The sequence below is a fragment of the Corella eumyota genome, chromosome 3 (assembly GCF_963082875.1).
Source record: "Corella eumyota chromosome 3, kaCorEumy4.1, whole genome shotgun sequence".
NCBI lineage: Eukaryota > Metazoa > Chordata > Ascidiacea > Phlebobranchia > Corellidae > Corella > Corella eumyota.
In genome coordinates this window covers 9099235-9116481 of record NC_137492.1, presented here as the reverse complement: position 1 = coordinate 9116481, position 17247 = coordinate 9099235, and the positions used below count along the sequence as shown (strand labels likewise).

The 17247-nt window shown below is 28.9% G+C and overlaps 1 protein-coding gene across 1 annotated transcript; it reads left to right on the top strand.

Annotated features, from left to right (window-relative positions):
* Positions 1–7184: 7184 nt before the first annotated feature.
* LOC145744899 (uncharacterized) lies at positions 7185–17247 on the top strand. Its single transcript, XM_082562867.1, has 20 exons — positions 7185–7313; positions 7460–8283; positions 8442–8632; positions 8712–8865; positions 9391–9529; positions 9700–9831; positions 10247–10381; positions 10917–11070; positions 11276–11437; positions 11600–11757; positions 12155–12240; positions 12637–12783; positions 13538–13649; positions 13824–13994; positions 14211–14330; positions 14493–14588; positions 14766–14888; positions 15351–15508; positions 15920–16005; positions 16238–17247. Exons 1-20 carry the CDS (start codon positions 7273–7275, stop codon positions 16433–16435), a joined length of 3387 nt encoding a protein of 1128 aa, XP_082418993.1. The 5' UTR covers positions 7185–7272; the 3' UTR covers positions 16436–17247.

Genomic DNA, 17247 nt, shown 5'->3' with positions numbered 1-17247 from the left:
TTTTTGCATTATTATTTAAAATAACAACCTAAAATTGGGGCAACTTTTTCCAAGCTAATGCTTAGTAAAATTTAATGTCGTTGCTCTTTCTATTTTATTTTTAAAATTGTCTTATGTCGTAAATAAATATATAAAATAAGTGATTTAGTATTTTTATGAAGGTTTCGTATATCTAACACAGTCTTTAGTTTTAAAACGCTTTTTATTTTGGATTAAACTTTTGATTTTTTCGACGTATCAAATAAATTGTCACCGTTCTTTAACGTTCGACCTTGCATAAAAAACACACGAATATAATCGATGTTCTAAAGGTCCCTTGGGTATGGCGAGTAGAACACACACTTTTAATGATAAACTGAACGATAAGATTTAAAGTGCAGGACGCTTTAGGGACGAGCGCATTAAATTTTGATATAGAACAAATTAACATATGACGTCACACGCGGCTAATTTTAAATTTTTTAAATATTTTTAACTTTTTAAAAGAAATTTTTAGCCAAAATGTTTATATTAAAAGTATTTTATTTAAATTTTTTAATAATAACTTATGTGTCAAAATCTTTATTTTGACGTTTAACAAATGTTAAATTATGTTAAGTTTAACTTTGTTGACATTTTCTGCAAGTTTAAAATTAACTTTATTTAGTTAGTTTGATGCTATAGTAAAAAAATTTTTATGTACAAAGATATTTATTGGGCATAAGCATTGAAGAGTAATATCCTTGAAGAAAGAATCACCATATAAATACGACCAAAACAAAAATAAAATACACAAATTAGTTTTTTATCTAAAGGCGTTTAATCAGAACTCTTTCGATCTTTCGGGGACGCCATTTTTAAATCAATCGGCAAATTTCGTTCTTTATCGAAATTCGCGCTCGAGTCCGGTCGTGGGAGAATTGAGTTATGAATCCAGGCTTCTTCTGGCAAAAATTGGGGTTTTCCCGAGGCTGCAACAGCTGCCATCGCGGCCGCCATAACTGCACGAGGGTAATACCCATAATGAGACGATGGTGGTGATTTGTGAAAATCTGCATTGCCGCTAGACGGCGCAACAGGTGGCCAACCTACAGGCAGTTGATGGTTTTGAAATGAAAAATGTGGCATATGTGCCACAGGTCTACCGCTTATTGGCAGTTGACCTACGAACGGAATGCCCGGATGCATTGAAAAAGAACGACTTCTATGATTAGGGGGAGGTACAACCCCACTATGTGAATTGGGGTTAAATGAACTTCCGTTCATAACAGCTGCTGCCATGCCAAGTCCAATACCATCCACATCGGTAGCCAGTTGACGCTTCCATTTATTTCGTCGATTTTGAAACCATATTTTAATCTGAAAATAAATAATAATCAGTTATTTAAAGCATTTTACAAATAATTACATTACAACAAGATTGACGCTTCTAATTATCAAAATTTCAAATTAATTACTGCTTTTTTACCTGAGTTTCAGTAAGGTTTAGGTTAGATGCCAATCCTGCCCTCTCTGAACTGCTCAGGTATCTTTTCATGTCAAAAGTCGACTCCAACTGAAAAATCTGACTTCTCGAAAAAACTGTTCTGGTTTTTTTTTTTCTTGGCTCGGAAAAGGAAGGCGAGTGATCAGGTTTGTTTTGCGACCGATTTTCGGATTCGACATGAGGTTTTGGCGACAGAGAAGTGTGTTGTGAATTTAAAAACGATCGATCAGAAGAGTTGGAACTAACAGATGAGGGTCGACTAGGGCTTGATTTAATACCGTGCAAATAATTCAGAGGGTTGTCAAATTTTTCAGTTTGAATTTTTGAGTTTTTCTCTTTTTTAATAAACCCTGCTCCAGCCTCGCCAAGGTCCCCAAAGACCCCTTTCTTAAAAAGCAAATTGCTAGGCTTGGGTCTTTCATGTTGCTTATTAAAAATGGGAACAATTGGCATCTTTTTGTCTTTTTTCGATTCGATTTGTTGTAAATGTCTTTCCTCGTTCGATTTTCTTAGAGTTTCAAATCTAATTCTTTTTGCGGATTCCACTTCTCCTCGAATTTGAAGAAACAGAGAATCTTTTGAAAATTCCAAAAAATAAAGTGAAAATAAGTTATTTTTGAATTTTGTTGTGTTTTGTAAATTTTTACTTGTTAGTGGGCGCCTGGAGTTTAAAGACTTTATTTTGTAAAATTATTTTGAAGCAATTTGTCATGTAATTACCTTGTTTAAATAACAACAATCCGTTTTTAATGTTTACGTATCGAGGCGAAACGGTTTTTTTCATTGGTTACAGGCAATATTTATTTTTCGGTCAAATCACGAAATCAGCGTTCACCACCATCTTCGCGTGGGTTAGTTAGACTTACAGTAAGTTCGTTACAGTGTTAAACCATGCGGCAAGTCTCTTAAGTGACTATTATCCGGAATTAAATTGTAGGCGAATTCTTGAATGATCCGGGGGCTTGACTAAGATTGGTTACTTTGGAAATCCTGATTGATGCCTAAAGCGCGTTTACTTAATTATTTTAGAGCGAAGTGATCGGTATTTATATCCATTTGCTATATAAAACAGAAAGCCCTAACCCGCCTGGAACTTCAATTGCCCTTTCATCCACCTCTAATACGCTTTAAACGCATCAATTTCAATGTATGTTACCCTAAAAATGCTCTTATAGGATTTTAATTGGAAATCGCTAAAAACTCCGGCAGAGTGTCAAATTTCCCGTCTATTTATTACCAGCAGTAAGCCTAAATGAATAAGATCATAACCCAAACGGTTACAACCTTTTGAACTTTGTTGCCCAAAGTTTACGGCAATTTCACACAATCAGAGCCGATTTGGCTGTTCAGGCTGAATTGTCAAGGTAATTGATTTGCGATAGAGCGTCTAGTTTAAACTTTTAAACATAGGAAATTTAAAATTACTTTTTTGTATTTTTGTACCAAAATCACGAGGTGTGTAATGATATTAAATCATTTGTGAAGATCAAAAGAAATATTTTTGCGAGCGCATTTTTTACTTGTTTCAATCGTATCACGTTTCGTTAGATTTTTTATCAAAAAAATGACAGGTTTTATGGCTATAATTTTCTTTTATCTAGCGTTTAGTGATTCACAACACATTGCTATTAAAGGATTTATTATTAACGTTTATATATATATATATATAGGATTATAAAACAACAAGGTATTTAAAGAATAAACAAGTTTTTTTAAATATGTCCATAAAAAACCATAAAAATTTTAAAATGTGTTTTTTTTAAATACTTTGGTATTTTTCGATTACCTTTATTAAAAAATACAATTGAATCGAGGTTTTACCTTTCGAAGATCGCGGTTGATCAGCAGACGAAAATAGCCTCAAATCAGTCGCTTCTTGTTGCGAGGTTTTCTCGAAGTGGCTAGGAAGTGAAAAATCTGGTTTCCAAAATGGGTCAATTTTAGAAGCAACTTGGGGTCGCATGTATGGATGAAACCCAGTTCTGGTTGGTCTCCCTTCGAGTTGTTGGCTCCCTAATTCAGAACGACGAAACATAAAGTCTTGCCACATTCTCCACGAAGGAGTAAGAGATCCGTAATAATTATAAAGGGCTGCCGACCATTTTGGGTCACTAAGTGAAGAGGGAGGAAACTTTGAAATTGATTTTGATTTTCTATCGTTTTGATCTAGGCTCGAATCTTCCGTTTGGGAATTTTGACTTGTAGAAGTGTCACCTTCAGATGTTAGTTTTTGTCTTATTTTGTTTTCGTTTTCAATGTAGCCATTCAAAATTGAATCATTGATTCGATTTATTCTTAGCATTTCGTTCTTTATGTGGTTTTCAATAACAGCTCGGTTTTTAAGGTTTTGGTCTGTGAATTGCTTCTCATCGCGGTCCTCGTCGTCGCTACTGTTTGTCCGCCATTTTGTAAAAACCGAACTGCTATCGGCGCGATTAGGATTCTCGTTGCCGCACGAAATACCCAAAATTTTGGCGATCGAAAATCGAGTGGCACCTTCTTCTTCGGAGGTTTTTTCCGCGTCAGAAGAGCTTTCAGTTCGGAACTTTGTCTGCTCTTTAATGTTCTGTTTAGGCTTAGGACTGGTTTGTGGTTGGTTTTCGTCTTCAGTGCTTGTAAAAGCTACGGGTGACGTTTTTTCATGGGACATGACGAGTTCGAGTTGATGTTGGGGAATAGCTTGACACAAAGCCGCCATTCTTTACTTGGTTAAATAAAATCTAAATAATAAAGTTAACAAATTGAAAATATATATATATATATATATCTTGGCTCGTGAATTGAAAGTTCGCTCTAGATAACTTTTATTTTAACAATAAATTTTGAAAAACTGTAATGAAAATATATTTTAAGGTTAAATTACGCTTATAGCTTTCTTAGTCTGTTTAACGCACAGTCACTTGTTCATTTACTGCCTAACCTTGTCACTAAGTCTTATTTTATTCCATTAGATATTTATCTCTCAAATCAGGGAGCCTTTTTCTTACTCGCAAATTTGTTTTTATGATCAACGCAAAACGCTACTAAATTAATGCTATCAATACACCTTAAATGATATATACTCGGCAAGAGAAAAGAAGGAACGATTCAAATTGATTTTTCATTTAAAGGGGTGCCTGTAAAGCTCACATATGCTAGTGCGCTGTCAAAGTACATCTAATAAGTCATAAACAGCATGTTAAATGTTGCGCTATTTACAAGAGTGTAAAATCGGCGAGAAATCAATTCATGTGCTGATACGATGCTCGCAGACGGTGCATAACGAATCGTCGTGTACGCTTTCGTTTAAATACAATGTAACATTCGTACTTACAAAGGCGGCGATAATATTAAGTCGTCAGCGCATTTGACAGCGCAGCATCAGGCCTTACTTCAAGCAGGCACAAAGTAAAAAATCGCTTTCCCGTCGATGAATATTTCGCTGGGGAAAATTGTTTTTATTTGGACTTAAGCCGACAAATTATAACGCTTCTTTACAATTTTAAAAGCAATTGATTTGCGGGTCTTTAAAGTAAATGGCGTTTTAAGCGATGTTTTTTTGTGAATAAAATAAGCGGAAAAATTTGCAAAATAAAATTGTCGTTTTGCAATTTTTTTATTGATTTATTAAAAACTGAAATTTATATAACTCCCCCGATTACTTTAAAAATGATTAAATAGTGTAAACGACACTTTTATTTAAAAATTACATTAAATTTAAAATAAATTAAATTTGATATAAAATTTTTTTAAAAAAAGTGTGAAAACCAAACTTACAAATTTTGCACTAATACATTTTATCAAATTAAAAAAACTTTTTACTTTATAGAGAAGTGAAAATTTTATTTTTTGTTAAAACGTTAGATAAACTTAAATATATTTATTGACTATAATATTTTATTTAAACAAAATACAATATAGAAATTTAAAAAAGATAATTTATGTGCAGAGTTAAATTTCTCTTCATACTTTTTCTATTAAATTGTACTTTAGTATTTTTTATTAAAAGTTTATTAATTCATTTAAAAAAAAAATTTAAATCATTTTAACGCCTATCTATAAAATTGTCTTTTCTGTTAGTTTTATGTTAACGCAAAAATAGGAAAGTAAAAGTTTAAATCTCAACTTTTCGATCTTAATATTTAAAAATTAACGTAAATGGTCCATTTAGCGCATTGCTCATTAGAAAGTCTTATGGTCGCTTCGATTTTTCGGTTTGCACAAATTGCGAATGACGTGATTTTGGTGCTAAATGAATATAAATATTGAATGTGGTAATTCGTCAAAATCCGTATTCTCTTAATATAGGTCTTCGATAAATCTATATTTGATTTCGCACTTTGAAATTTAATTGACCGACGAATTTTTTGGCGTTTCTTTTCGATTCAAATTAATTCAAAGTTTTGGCGAGTTTTTAAAAGCTTTTTGGTGCTAACGGATTTAAATTTTTTGTAAATAAAATATATTTTTTAATTCATTTACAGGGTAATAAAACCCAGTTCGGCCATATTGTAAAATTAAAAAAACGAATTAAACAAAAGTTAAATTTTCGTTGTTGATATTTTAAAGTTTTCATATTGTTTAGCGTAAAAAAATATATATAATGTAATAACAAAATACTTTATAAAGTAATAACTTTAAAAAATAAACTTATAAAAAATGTAACTGGATAAGTAACAAGAATATTAGAAAAGCAACACTTAAAAGTTTTAAAAATCTAATATTACCTTATTTGGCAGAAACACGATTATGCCAAGCAACGCTAATCTATCGTCCTATCAAAATATCTCAAACGCGGAGACAGGCCTAGAAATTGTAACACGGACTTTGTTATTTTACGTCATCACAAATAGGCTCGATTTGGTGTTAATTTGCCGTTGCCAACGCTCTTTCGTCTTGATTCGTTTCCCATAGTGCAATAACATGGCGTTGATTTATGGCTTTTTTGCACTCGTGGGATTCTAGCTCTTTTCGGCTTTAAAATGACGAATGATCGCCTGCTAGCAAACATTTGTAGGCAGATGGCCGAAACCACTTTATTGTGATTTTGATGTCTTATATATAGACGCGATATGAATATGTTTAATTTATGACAGCGTTTGGAAGTTAATCAATTTTGAACGCGTCGTTTTTGATGCTGTTATGGGAAAAGATATCTTAACCCACATTTCTCTTTTCTCGCTATCCTCTCGTATCGGCCAAAAACGATGAAGTCAAATTTTGAATTGAAATAGTTATTTTTTTAATAACTTAATATACTGAAAAGAAGATTTTTAGAATTAAAACAAAAATTTAATTTATTAAAGGGTATTTATATATATAAAAAATATGAAGTGCAAATCATTGGTATGAATCGCACCAAAGTTAATTGTTTGACTTTGTGAATGGGTTTACATATATTTTTAGTGCACTGTTTTGTACATAATAATGTAATATTGAACAAGCCTTAATTAATATAAATTTTTTAATTAATATAAAATTTTGTTGTTTTAAAGTTAAATTGGCCCAAAACGTTATAGGTACCTTATTTCTAGGAATTTTTATAAAATTAAGTAAAACATTTTTTTTCGCTTTTTAAAAAAAAATTCAAATAAAAAATATATATATATTTTTTTAAATTTTTTTTTGCCTAATGTTTTTATATTTTTGTGTGACATACAATTTTACCTATAAAATTTAGGATGAAAGTTTGCTTCTTAGCAACTTTAATCGAAAATCGGTTATAACTGTTGTTTTACTGTTTAAACACAGCGTGAATAGCAACAAAATAACAAACCGAAATACTTTAAAAATCCAACTTTTTGCTACCGTATTTTGTTAGATTTTTTATGAGAATTGATATAAAACCACCTGGAGAAATGGAAATCGGGTAAGTTTTAGTTAGGTTTTTAGTGCACTGGCGAGTTGTTTAATTACTTTTTTTGTTTGTTTATTTTATATAATAAATCGCTAAAAATCGGCAAATATCGGTTTGCCTTAAATATTCCTTTTTTTATTATTACTTTATTTATTAAGGGATGGATTAACATTACATTCTCGTACCATTAACGGCAAGTCCATGCCTGGAATTTACCTTATACCAAACAGTGAGCATAAATTAGGATCTCAAAAAGGAAAATTTAAACCGAAATCGCAAAATTTTGTTGCAAACAATAGAAAACAAATAAACAATAATTTTAACAACAAAAAAAACGCCAATTATTCTCGTAAAAGAATACAGCCAGAAATAGTTGGCGAGGAAAAAAAAAATGATCAAAATCGGCCAACTAACAATAAAAGTAAAGAAAAGGTTGATAAGAAGAAGGAAGACAGCATTGTTTTTATAAACGACAATGTTCAAGTTGAATCTGACAATAAATTAAACCAGAACAAAAACCCAGAGATTTCGGAAATAAAAAGCAGGTCAAAACAAAACAAAAACATTAGGAAAGTTTCAGCAAACCTAAACAACTCAAACAGCAAACGGAAATCATCGAAACAGTCTGATGTTACTGCTCATGTTGATACGAAATATGTAACCTTGACTCAAGGTCAGCTCACCACCATTTTAAGTTTAGTTAAAACCAAACAAGATATAGATCTTGCTGAAGTGATTACCAAAGACAAAAAGTCAAAAAATTTAAAAAAATCTGAAAGTAGCTTGCGATCATCAACTGAACCCGCCCAGAATGTTGAACCTACTTCGGTTCCAGGTTTGGATTTGTCAGATGATGAAAAGGGGTCTGATGTATCAAGTGTTGATAATAATAATGAAGAAACTATTAAAAAATTGTTAAAAAGGGATGGTAAAAAAAAGAAAGATAATGACAAAGATAATGAAGAAGAAGATAAAGAAAAAGGTGAGTTTATTTATAAGATTATAAAAATTTATGTTGTAGATAGAATTACTGATTATATATACAAAAAAACAATATAAAAAAATTATTTAGAAATTTTATTTCTGCACACTTCTGTTGTTTAAATACTTGCACATCATAACAACAATTTATTAATTTAGATGACAAGAAAAAAAAAACTGACGGGTCAAAGAAAAATGATGACTTAGCAACTTCGCCAGTCACTAAAAAGGAAAATTTATCTGGAACACTTGGAGGATTTGGAACAAGGGATCGGGAAAAATCTCGAATTGAGCAAAGAAGAAAACAATGGATTTTGGATCTTAACGAACAAGTTGAAAATAATAAAAAGGTAAAATCATTTTTTTCAAAAATCAAATTATTTTAAGTGTCAGATAAAATTACTTTGTCTAATGCTTTTAAATATTTAGTTGGAAAATGAAAAAAAACAATTAAACAAACAAATAAAATCAGCTTCTATTGGACCTGACAGTACTCAAAACAAAAGTGACATCAAATTAAATCCAAATAACTCTGCACCTAGTTCAGCAAAGTTAGCACATCGTCCTAATGATAGTCAAAAAGGTAAGACTTTTTTTAGTGAGTGACACTTTTTTAGATTATTTTTATAACCAGACATGCAATAGCTTGTTTGTATTTGAGCCAATAAGTCTCAAAGACTTTTATAGCAACAACAATAAAAAAATAAAAAGCATTAAAAATTTTTTTTTATCCATATTTATTTGTTTACGAAAAAAACTTTTAATTGAAAAAAAATTTGAAACAAGAACAAATTACTTAGGTGGGATATCAGATAATGTTCAATATTAAAAAAGAATAATAATGATAAAAAGGGTAAAAAAAACTAAAGTAAGTAGTGTAATTGCCAAACAATAAGGAATTTAACTAAGGTTGATTTAGTGCTGAGTTATAAACAAGACTTAATTTATTGTAAAATACTTAAAAAAGAAGTGGACTTGGATAACTAAGAAAAGTAGCTTAAAACACACCCACGTTGTACTAAAACTTTAAAAAATCTGCGATCTTTAAATTAAATATTTGTTAAAAAATAAAAAAGGTTATTACAATTTTTTTATTATTCTCACACAGAAGAGCAATCGAAATCTTCATTAAATGTGGAAAACATTCATGGAAATCTTCCGGCTGCTATAAGGTCATCTTTTTTTTTAGGAGAAGCTGCTCCTCGTGATCATGCTTTTAGTGCCAAAAAGAGACAAGAACAAAAAAGGTCAGTGTGTAATATTTTCCTCATTTATCTCAATTTTTTTGTATATACATGTTGCCTATAGTCTGTTTTAAATTGTAAAAATAACTTTATACTACTGTTGATTTTCAATATTACATTTTTTGCTAATTTTGATTTATAAATTTATATTCTAAATTTTAAATTTTGTTAAGATGGAGAGAGGAGCTGGAAAAACAGATGCAGGAGCAAAAGAGGGATCAGAATAAAAGTAAACTCGAGAATAAGCAGCCACAAGATGATGCTGTTTGGGCTCGACATTTTGAAACTATGCAACCCCCTGTTCAGTATGTTTAGATTATACCTATTTTGTTTATTACCTATTTGGTTTTTGGTTTAGTTAACCCAGTATTTTTATATGCTCATTACAACTATATTAAACTGAGTTAATATCTGTATTTTTAATTTAATTTTGTGCAACATTTTTTTTAACAGTTTTTATTTCAATTGTACCTCATAGCTTGAATTTTGTTGGATTAATTTTATAAAAGGGAGATTTTAAAGGATTATAAGATTATTTTTTGTAATAGCAAAATAAATACAAAATCAATTTATTTATATTGTAGCATATAACATTTCTATAATGTATTTTTAAAAGATTTGAATTATGTTTCCTAATTAAGTGTTTTATTACCAATTCAAATTTTTTTTAAATTTTTTTTTTTTTGGAAGCATCTTAGTTTTTACTATTAACTTTTCAAGGTTAAAGCGTAGTTTATCGCCAAGCAACTTTCATGTCACATCAAGTGCACATCAAGATTCTCCTCGGAATTATTTAAACAACAATTCTATAAATAAATCGTTGGACAATTCATCACCTTCCAAGCATGCTAATAAGTAAGTGGTTACACCTTTTTATAATTTGTATAAATAGCAACATGGAGCAATTTATATTTAGCATTTTTTTCATTACATTAAAATGCCAATTTTTGCAGCTTAAGTGAATATTTAAATTCAACTGTTTTTTATTTCGTATTTATTTGAGTTGGTAAAAATTTGACCATTAATTTATTCAACAACTTAAATTTGCTAACAACTTTATTTAAATATTATTTAAATGGCTAAATGTAAATGACAACAAAAACATTCAACAATTTAAATTTGTAAGGTAAGTTATTCAAATGTCATTAAAAGGGTTATAATTTTAGTTTTTAAAAATATTTAACGATTCCAAAAAGGAAATACATGTATTCTTTATGCAATAAAAATTAATGCAATAAATGTATTCCGCCTTATGTCTGGTAAATAAGCAACATGAAAAAATTAAAATGTTTATTGTATTTGTATTTAAAACTCAAATTTAACTTTGTATGAACCGACCTTATTTTAAAGGGTTAACTTTTGCCTTATTTATGGTACGCTATTATTTTAGTGGTTGGGGTCTAGTAGGGGATTCCCAGGATAATATTGGGCGAAGTGATGTAGGCCCAACACAAGGGAATTACCTTCGAACTATGACATCTTTGTTGGACCCTGCACAAATTGAAGCAATTGAGCTGAGAAGAATGAAACAAGATGAGCACAGGGTAAAGTTTTTTTTCTAAGTTTTATTGTCTTTTTTTGAATTAATTTTATTTTTTTGGAAAGTTTCAATTTTTTTAAGTAAATTTCAAGTTTATCTTAATTGGTAATTTTAAGTTACCTAAGTTTATTATTTAGTTTAATTTTATTTTCATGTTAATGCCAATTTTTCCTAATAAACTATAATTTTTTGTCTATAATATTTCTTAGAGAGCAATTGAAGAGCAAGTCCAAGAGAAAAAGAGAGCCAAGGAGGAGGTGGAAAAGGCAAGAAAAAGGGAGGAGGAGCAGGAGGAGAAAAAGCTAAAAGAGGAAAGGGACAATTTGCAGAAACAATTTGATTATGAAAAGAACAAACAAACTGCAATGGAGGTTGGGAATCTGTTTTATAAAAAATATCTTTTTTGCTTGTTCAATATTTTTTATTGATTTTTATAATTTTAAAATTTTGAAAAATGTTTTTTTTTTTTAGTTGTTATAAATTTATCAAAAAAAAAATCTTCAAAAAACTTGTTTTAACTTTTTATAAATCAGGAAATAAGAGAAAGACAAACCAGAGAGCTTTACAATCAGATGAAGGAAGCAAAAGCATCTGCGATGAAGGATAAATTTGAGAAGAGGCAGCAACATCTTCGAGATAAAGGACATGATACTTCTAGGCTGGAGCAAACTCATAAACACACTCTTGAAATGTAAAAGTTTTTTTTCAACTAATTTATTAAGACTCTTACTATTATACTAGTAAATTACCTGTTGTAATGGCTACGATTAAGTTAATAATATAATTGCAAATCGCAACTAAAATTTGCCGGTGGTAATTTAACTGCACACCACAAACTGCATTATTTTTTAAAAATTTGAACCCCTGCAAATTAGACATACATGTATTTATATATACACTCTTTATATATTCATTTTTACTAAGCTTTATTGTATATAGATAGTAAAACTTATTTTTATAGATTTTTTTTGGGTTTCACCTAACTAAAATGTCAAAATTACTAATCGAAACATTTTAACTAATTACACAGCTTATTACATTTTTTTTTAGTAATGAAACTTACCATTTTATTAATTTATTTTATATAGAAATACAAGCATGCAAGTACAAAAGAAGTCACCGGAAAGAAATCATTTTGTTCCTCCAATTGATTTTTCAGAACTTCATTCAACAAGTTGGTTTTAGTTGTTGATATATTTATAAATCTCATATTTTAATTTTTTTAATTATATTTAAAATTTTTCTTTTTTTTATATTTCTTAGACGACTAATAAAATTTTTTTTCATTTTTTGTGTTTTACATTGTGTTTTAAAAATTTATAACTTCTGATTTTTTTTTGAAACATGGAGCTTTGAACAGATTGACAACCAAAATGGTTTAATTTTATAAAGTAAAAGTTAACAGGGATTTTATTAATACAAGATTAAACAATGACATAAAAATATTAAAAATTAGGAACAAAAATGTTTTAAAACTCTTAGTCAAAAAAATATGTTTCAGTTGAAAAAAAATTCAAAAAATTCAAATCTAAAAACCTGAGAATAACAAATTGTTATTTTTTATTATTAGGTAAACATCAATATCAGACAGAACCTCAAATAAAATACTCTCCTGTAAGTGTACTTGCCAACTCTAGTCAGGGGCCAATTAAACTGGAGATATCACTCAACCAATCTCAACTTAAAAATGCACTTGTTGAAACAGCAGTTCAGACGGGTAAAATTACCTATTTAACATTATGGGTTATAAAATTTAAGTATATTTTTTATATTTTAAAAATGTTTTTTCAATATGAATTTTTTTATGGGAAATTTTTGCAGTATTACTATGTTTTATAAATATTGGTTGTACTATTTTTGTGTTTTATTTTGAAATGGCTTAATATATTTAATAAGCTATTTTCGTTTTTAAAAAAAACAGGTTTTGAAAAAAACAAAAACCATTGTTTTCAATTTATATGTCTAATTAAGAAAACTACTATATATGTTGTAAAATTATACAATAAAGCATGGGTTCAAAACTGGTTAAAAAAATTCTTTTAGTTTATTTGTAATCACAAATTACAATGCCCATCGTTTAACCTTGGTGTAATTACTTTATTACCAGCTTATTATAAGCTCTTTGGGGTGTAATGGTTTATAATTATTGGGTTTAAAACTTTTAGCAACTTTAATTACCTAATGTGTAAATGTAAAAACATAATTACAAATATCTAAAGTGTGATTATTTACTTAAATTAACTCTATGGGAAAAAGTTCAAATATCACTGTTAAAAACTATATTGCTATTTTTAATTAATTGTAATATAGTGTTTTTTATAATTTATTTGTTAAATTAGTAAATCTATTTGGTTTAGTATACCTAATAAAAAGTGTTCTTTTTATTTTTATTTTTTTGGCTGCAAATATGCTTTTTTAATTTAAATCTTATAAACTTTTTAAAAAATGTCTGTTGTTTTACACTAATACAGAGCAAAATGAAGAAGGAGGAATGTTTTCAAATATTTTATTGGACAGCAGTGATGACACAGAATATCTCCCTCTACCTTACCCTAGTGGCAGAAGAGCTCAAAACAAAAAGAAGTAAGCTAACAAGGTTTTAAAGATAAGAGCATGTAGCTGTTATAAAAATAATTATATTAGTTTTTATAAAAAAAACAGCTATAATTTTTTTAAATTATCTAAACAATAACTCTAAAAATAAATTATTTTTAATTAATTTATAAGATAATTGATTAAATATTTAAATTTTTTCAGGAAATTCCGCAAAAATGAAGAACGAAAACAAAAAACACAATATGATCGATATTCAAGAGTGTCCCCAAGTGACAGAAATGAAACAACTGGAGTTGAAGCTCGTAGGGAAAAAACAAAACCGAAATGGGGAGCAGGAAAGAAAAAGAAAAGTTATGTTCCTGCTTCAGAAAGGTAATATAATCACAACTTGCAACTAATTTATGTCTACAATAATTAACTCACGAACTACAAACAGCCTTTTTTCATTTTAAAGGCATATTGCATTTACACATATATTTATATCATCCACTAACTTTTTTTTGCAGCAAATATTTATTTTTTTGCAGTTTAACATTTAAATATATTTTTAATTTTTGTATTGTGTTTAATTTTGTAATAATGATATAGATATGTAAATGGTGCTCAATGGAAAGAGAAACATGAGTTAAACAGACAAAGAAGGGAGGAAAAATTACTAAACCAGCAAGCATTAAATGACCCGGAGAGATTATTAACAATAAGAAGAAGGTTAGGAAATAAATTTCCCAGATAAATTTAACCTATGTAAATAACCTTAAATAACTTTTTTTTCATATATAACAGAATTCACCAGTACAATTTTTTATCATTTTTTGTTTTTTGTTGGGAATGTTTAAAAAATTATTTTTGCATTGACTTATTTTTTAACAGAAACGAGAGAGATGTCGATAGAGGGAGATCCCCCTCGCCTCCAATCCCAACCCTGCAAAACAAACTTTATGATCAAAATAACATTCGACAAAATAGGTTTGAAAGTAAAAACAAACCAAGAATCTAAATAAAAAATAAAATAAAACTATTTAAAACTTTAACAAAAATTTTTTTTAAACCAAAGTATGCTGTTGTTTACAATCATATTTCTTGTTTTAAATGATCAATATTATGAACTTTTATACAAAACGTTGTTGTTACTCACATGTTTAGAAATAACCCTCAAAAGAACCAGCGCTCGCGATCGCCACCTGTACCGGCTGTTCGACATCGATTGATTGGGTCTTCAGAGTCAAACAAGAACAATAAACATGGAAATCATGATGTTAAAGAAAGGTATGAGATTTAAACTTTGAGAATTTTTTAATTTGACGGTCTCTCTTTTACTTAACGGTCCTAATTTTTTTGGAGCACAAAAAAGTAAAAGTAATCTAAATTAGGGTTATGGAAAATTTAGTCTAAAAAAAGGTAGTTAAATCACTCTTTTTACAGTGTGCTCCAATGAGGAAGTTTTTACAGCACATGTCAATTAAATTACCCATAACTATTTTATTAATTAGGCTTTTTATTTAAACCCCTATTCCTGAATGCCATTTTCTATTAACCTTTTTTTACCCTAAACCCTACAAAGAATACAATCAAGTTTTTTAAATTTTGGTAAATAGGAATATGTCCATTTTGTATAAAGATTATTAGTAATATTAGTGGATACACCTATATATATACATATTAAATGAAATAGCTAAACAATTTTAGAATTAAAAATCACCAACAAAAGAATCACAACTTTTTAATTAGATCAAACACTTCAATGTCTGTAACAACTGACCAGGCGAAATTTAAATCTCACAAACACTCCTCCACATCCCCTGTACCTGATACTATAGAGTATGTAGAATATACCAGAAGTGAAGATGTCCTTAACCCAAACCAACCTTCTTCTAGATCACATTCTGGTGAGTATACAATTTGGAAGCAAAAGCTTAAAGGAAATTATGTTTTAACAATTAAAAAACATGTTTGATTCTATAAATAAACTTGTTTTGATTAGTTGTACATAAATAACTGAGGTAACCAACAACGTGGTTTAGTGGTTATTGCTTTACTACATGAGCTTTTGAGTTTTCCAATGGGTCAGGGTAATTAATTTTACTATATGTTTAGGTCGTAAAGTAGTCCTTGGGGATAAAACAATACTAAAGATTTTTTTTTTAGAATTGTAGTATGTTTTTTTTTAATTCAGTTAAAATATTATTTTAGAACAATTATTTTAACAATAGGGAATTGTAATGAGTAAGGCAGTGTAATTTTTTTTTAAAATTATTTAATTGTAATTCAGTATTTTAAAATATTTTTGATTATTGCAGATGTAAGAACTAATAATAACAACCAATGGAACAGTCACTCCAACCAATATAAACAACAACCCTCTAATCAAGATCAAGTTAAAAAGGTTTAATAAATTATTAATATTATATTTCCTAAATAAATTGTGAAAACATTAAAAATTCAAGTATTGTTGTCAATTATATAATATTACTTTTTTTCACTAAACACACTTCTTTATCACTATAAGTTATGCATTTGGCGAATGAAATTTAAATATTTTAAGTCTTTTCCAAGTAATGTAAAAGAGTTTCTAAACCACAAATATTAAAAGTGACGTCTCTGTAAATTTTTCCCAGCCTAATAACGACCCTCTATTGAACGCTGATGTTGTAAAACAGCACGAAAGGCAGGACCGAATTCTTCGCCAGATTTCGATATTACGTCAGGGACTGCTGCTCAAACAGCGAGAAGTGGCAAGTTACCCGACTAATTTCAACAACTCTACTAGCGGAAGAAATTTGCCCGAACGCACAAACGACAACGTTATGAGATAGATTGGTATTGCTTAATAATACCAATGAGTAGCATGTTTATATTGGGATGACTGTCATAGGACCGAAAACCGTTTTACCGAATAGACATTTAACTGGAAGCCATTATGTCTAAAATTGCTATTTTATTGTCCAAGGGACACTTTCTATTAAACCCATATTATTCTAACCATTTTCTGGTGTTTTCGGGAAAATATTCATTCGGTCAAATGTTTTTTCGGTAATATGGGCGGATAATAACCTTATCTTGCAAACTTATTTCGACTGAAGGAAAATAATTCTTTCTTTCCCTCTTAAGATAGAATATGTTTAGTTATTAGTTTATTTTTTAAACGCTAGCGTTATTAATTTAATTAAAATTACCTGCAGGGTATACTTTTTTTAAAGTTAAACAAATTTTAATATAATTATTAAACTTATACATTAGTATGGTGTTATTTTCGTAGAGATTGTTTCAGGTTTGGGAATAGTTACGTAATGTTGGTAAGCAGATAACAAGAATTTTTTAATTGAATTTAATTGATACTTTTATTTTGTTAAATTTTGCACAAGTTGAAGTTTATTATTACAAAATTTACACAAAGCGCACTTCATAATAATTATAATTACACATTTTGATAACTTAAAATATATTCCCATTTGCTTTTAGGTGATTAAAATAATTTCTGTAGCACATTTTTGTGTTTTTTGTTGTTTGTTAGATAAAAAATAATTTATATAATTTTATAAACACAGATTTCAATATGGTTAATATTAAAATTTGATTTTGATTTTTTAGTTTGTTTAGTAATATTTTAAAGCTGAGTTTTTGGTAC

Excerpts from the sequence above, each read along its gene's own strand:
- LOC145744899 (XM_082562867.1), top strand. The coding sequence starts at position 7,273 with ATGAGAATTGATATAAAACCACCTGGAGAAATGGAAATCGG. Across the intron at positions 11,438-11,599 it reads ACAAACAAACTGCAATGGAG|GAAATAAGAGAAAGACAAAC; the intron begins GTTGGGAATCTG and ends TTTATAAATCAG. Across the intron at positions 15,509-15,919 it reads TTCTTCTAGATCACATTCTG|ATGTAAGAACTAATAATAAC; the intron begins GTGAGTATACAA and ends TGATTATTGCAG.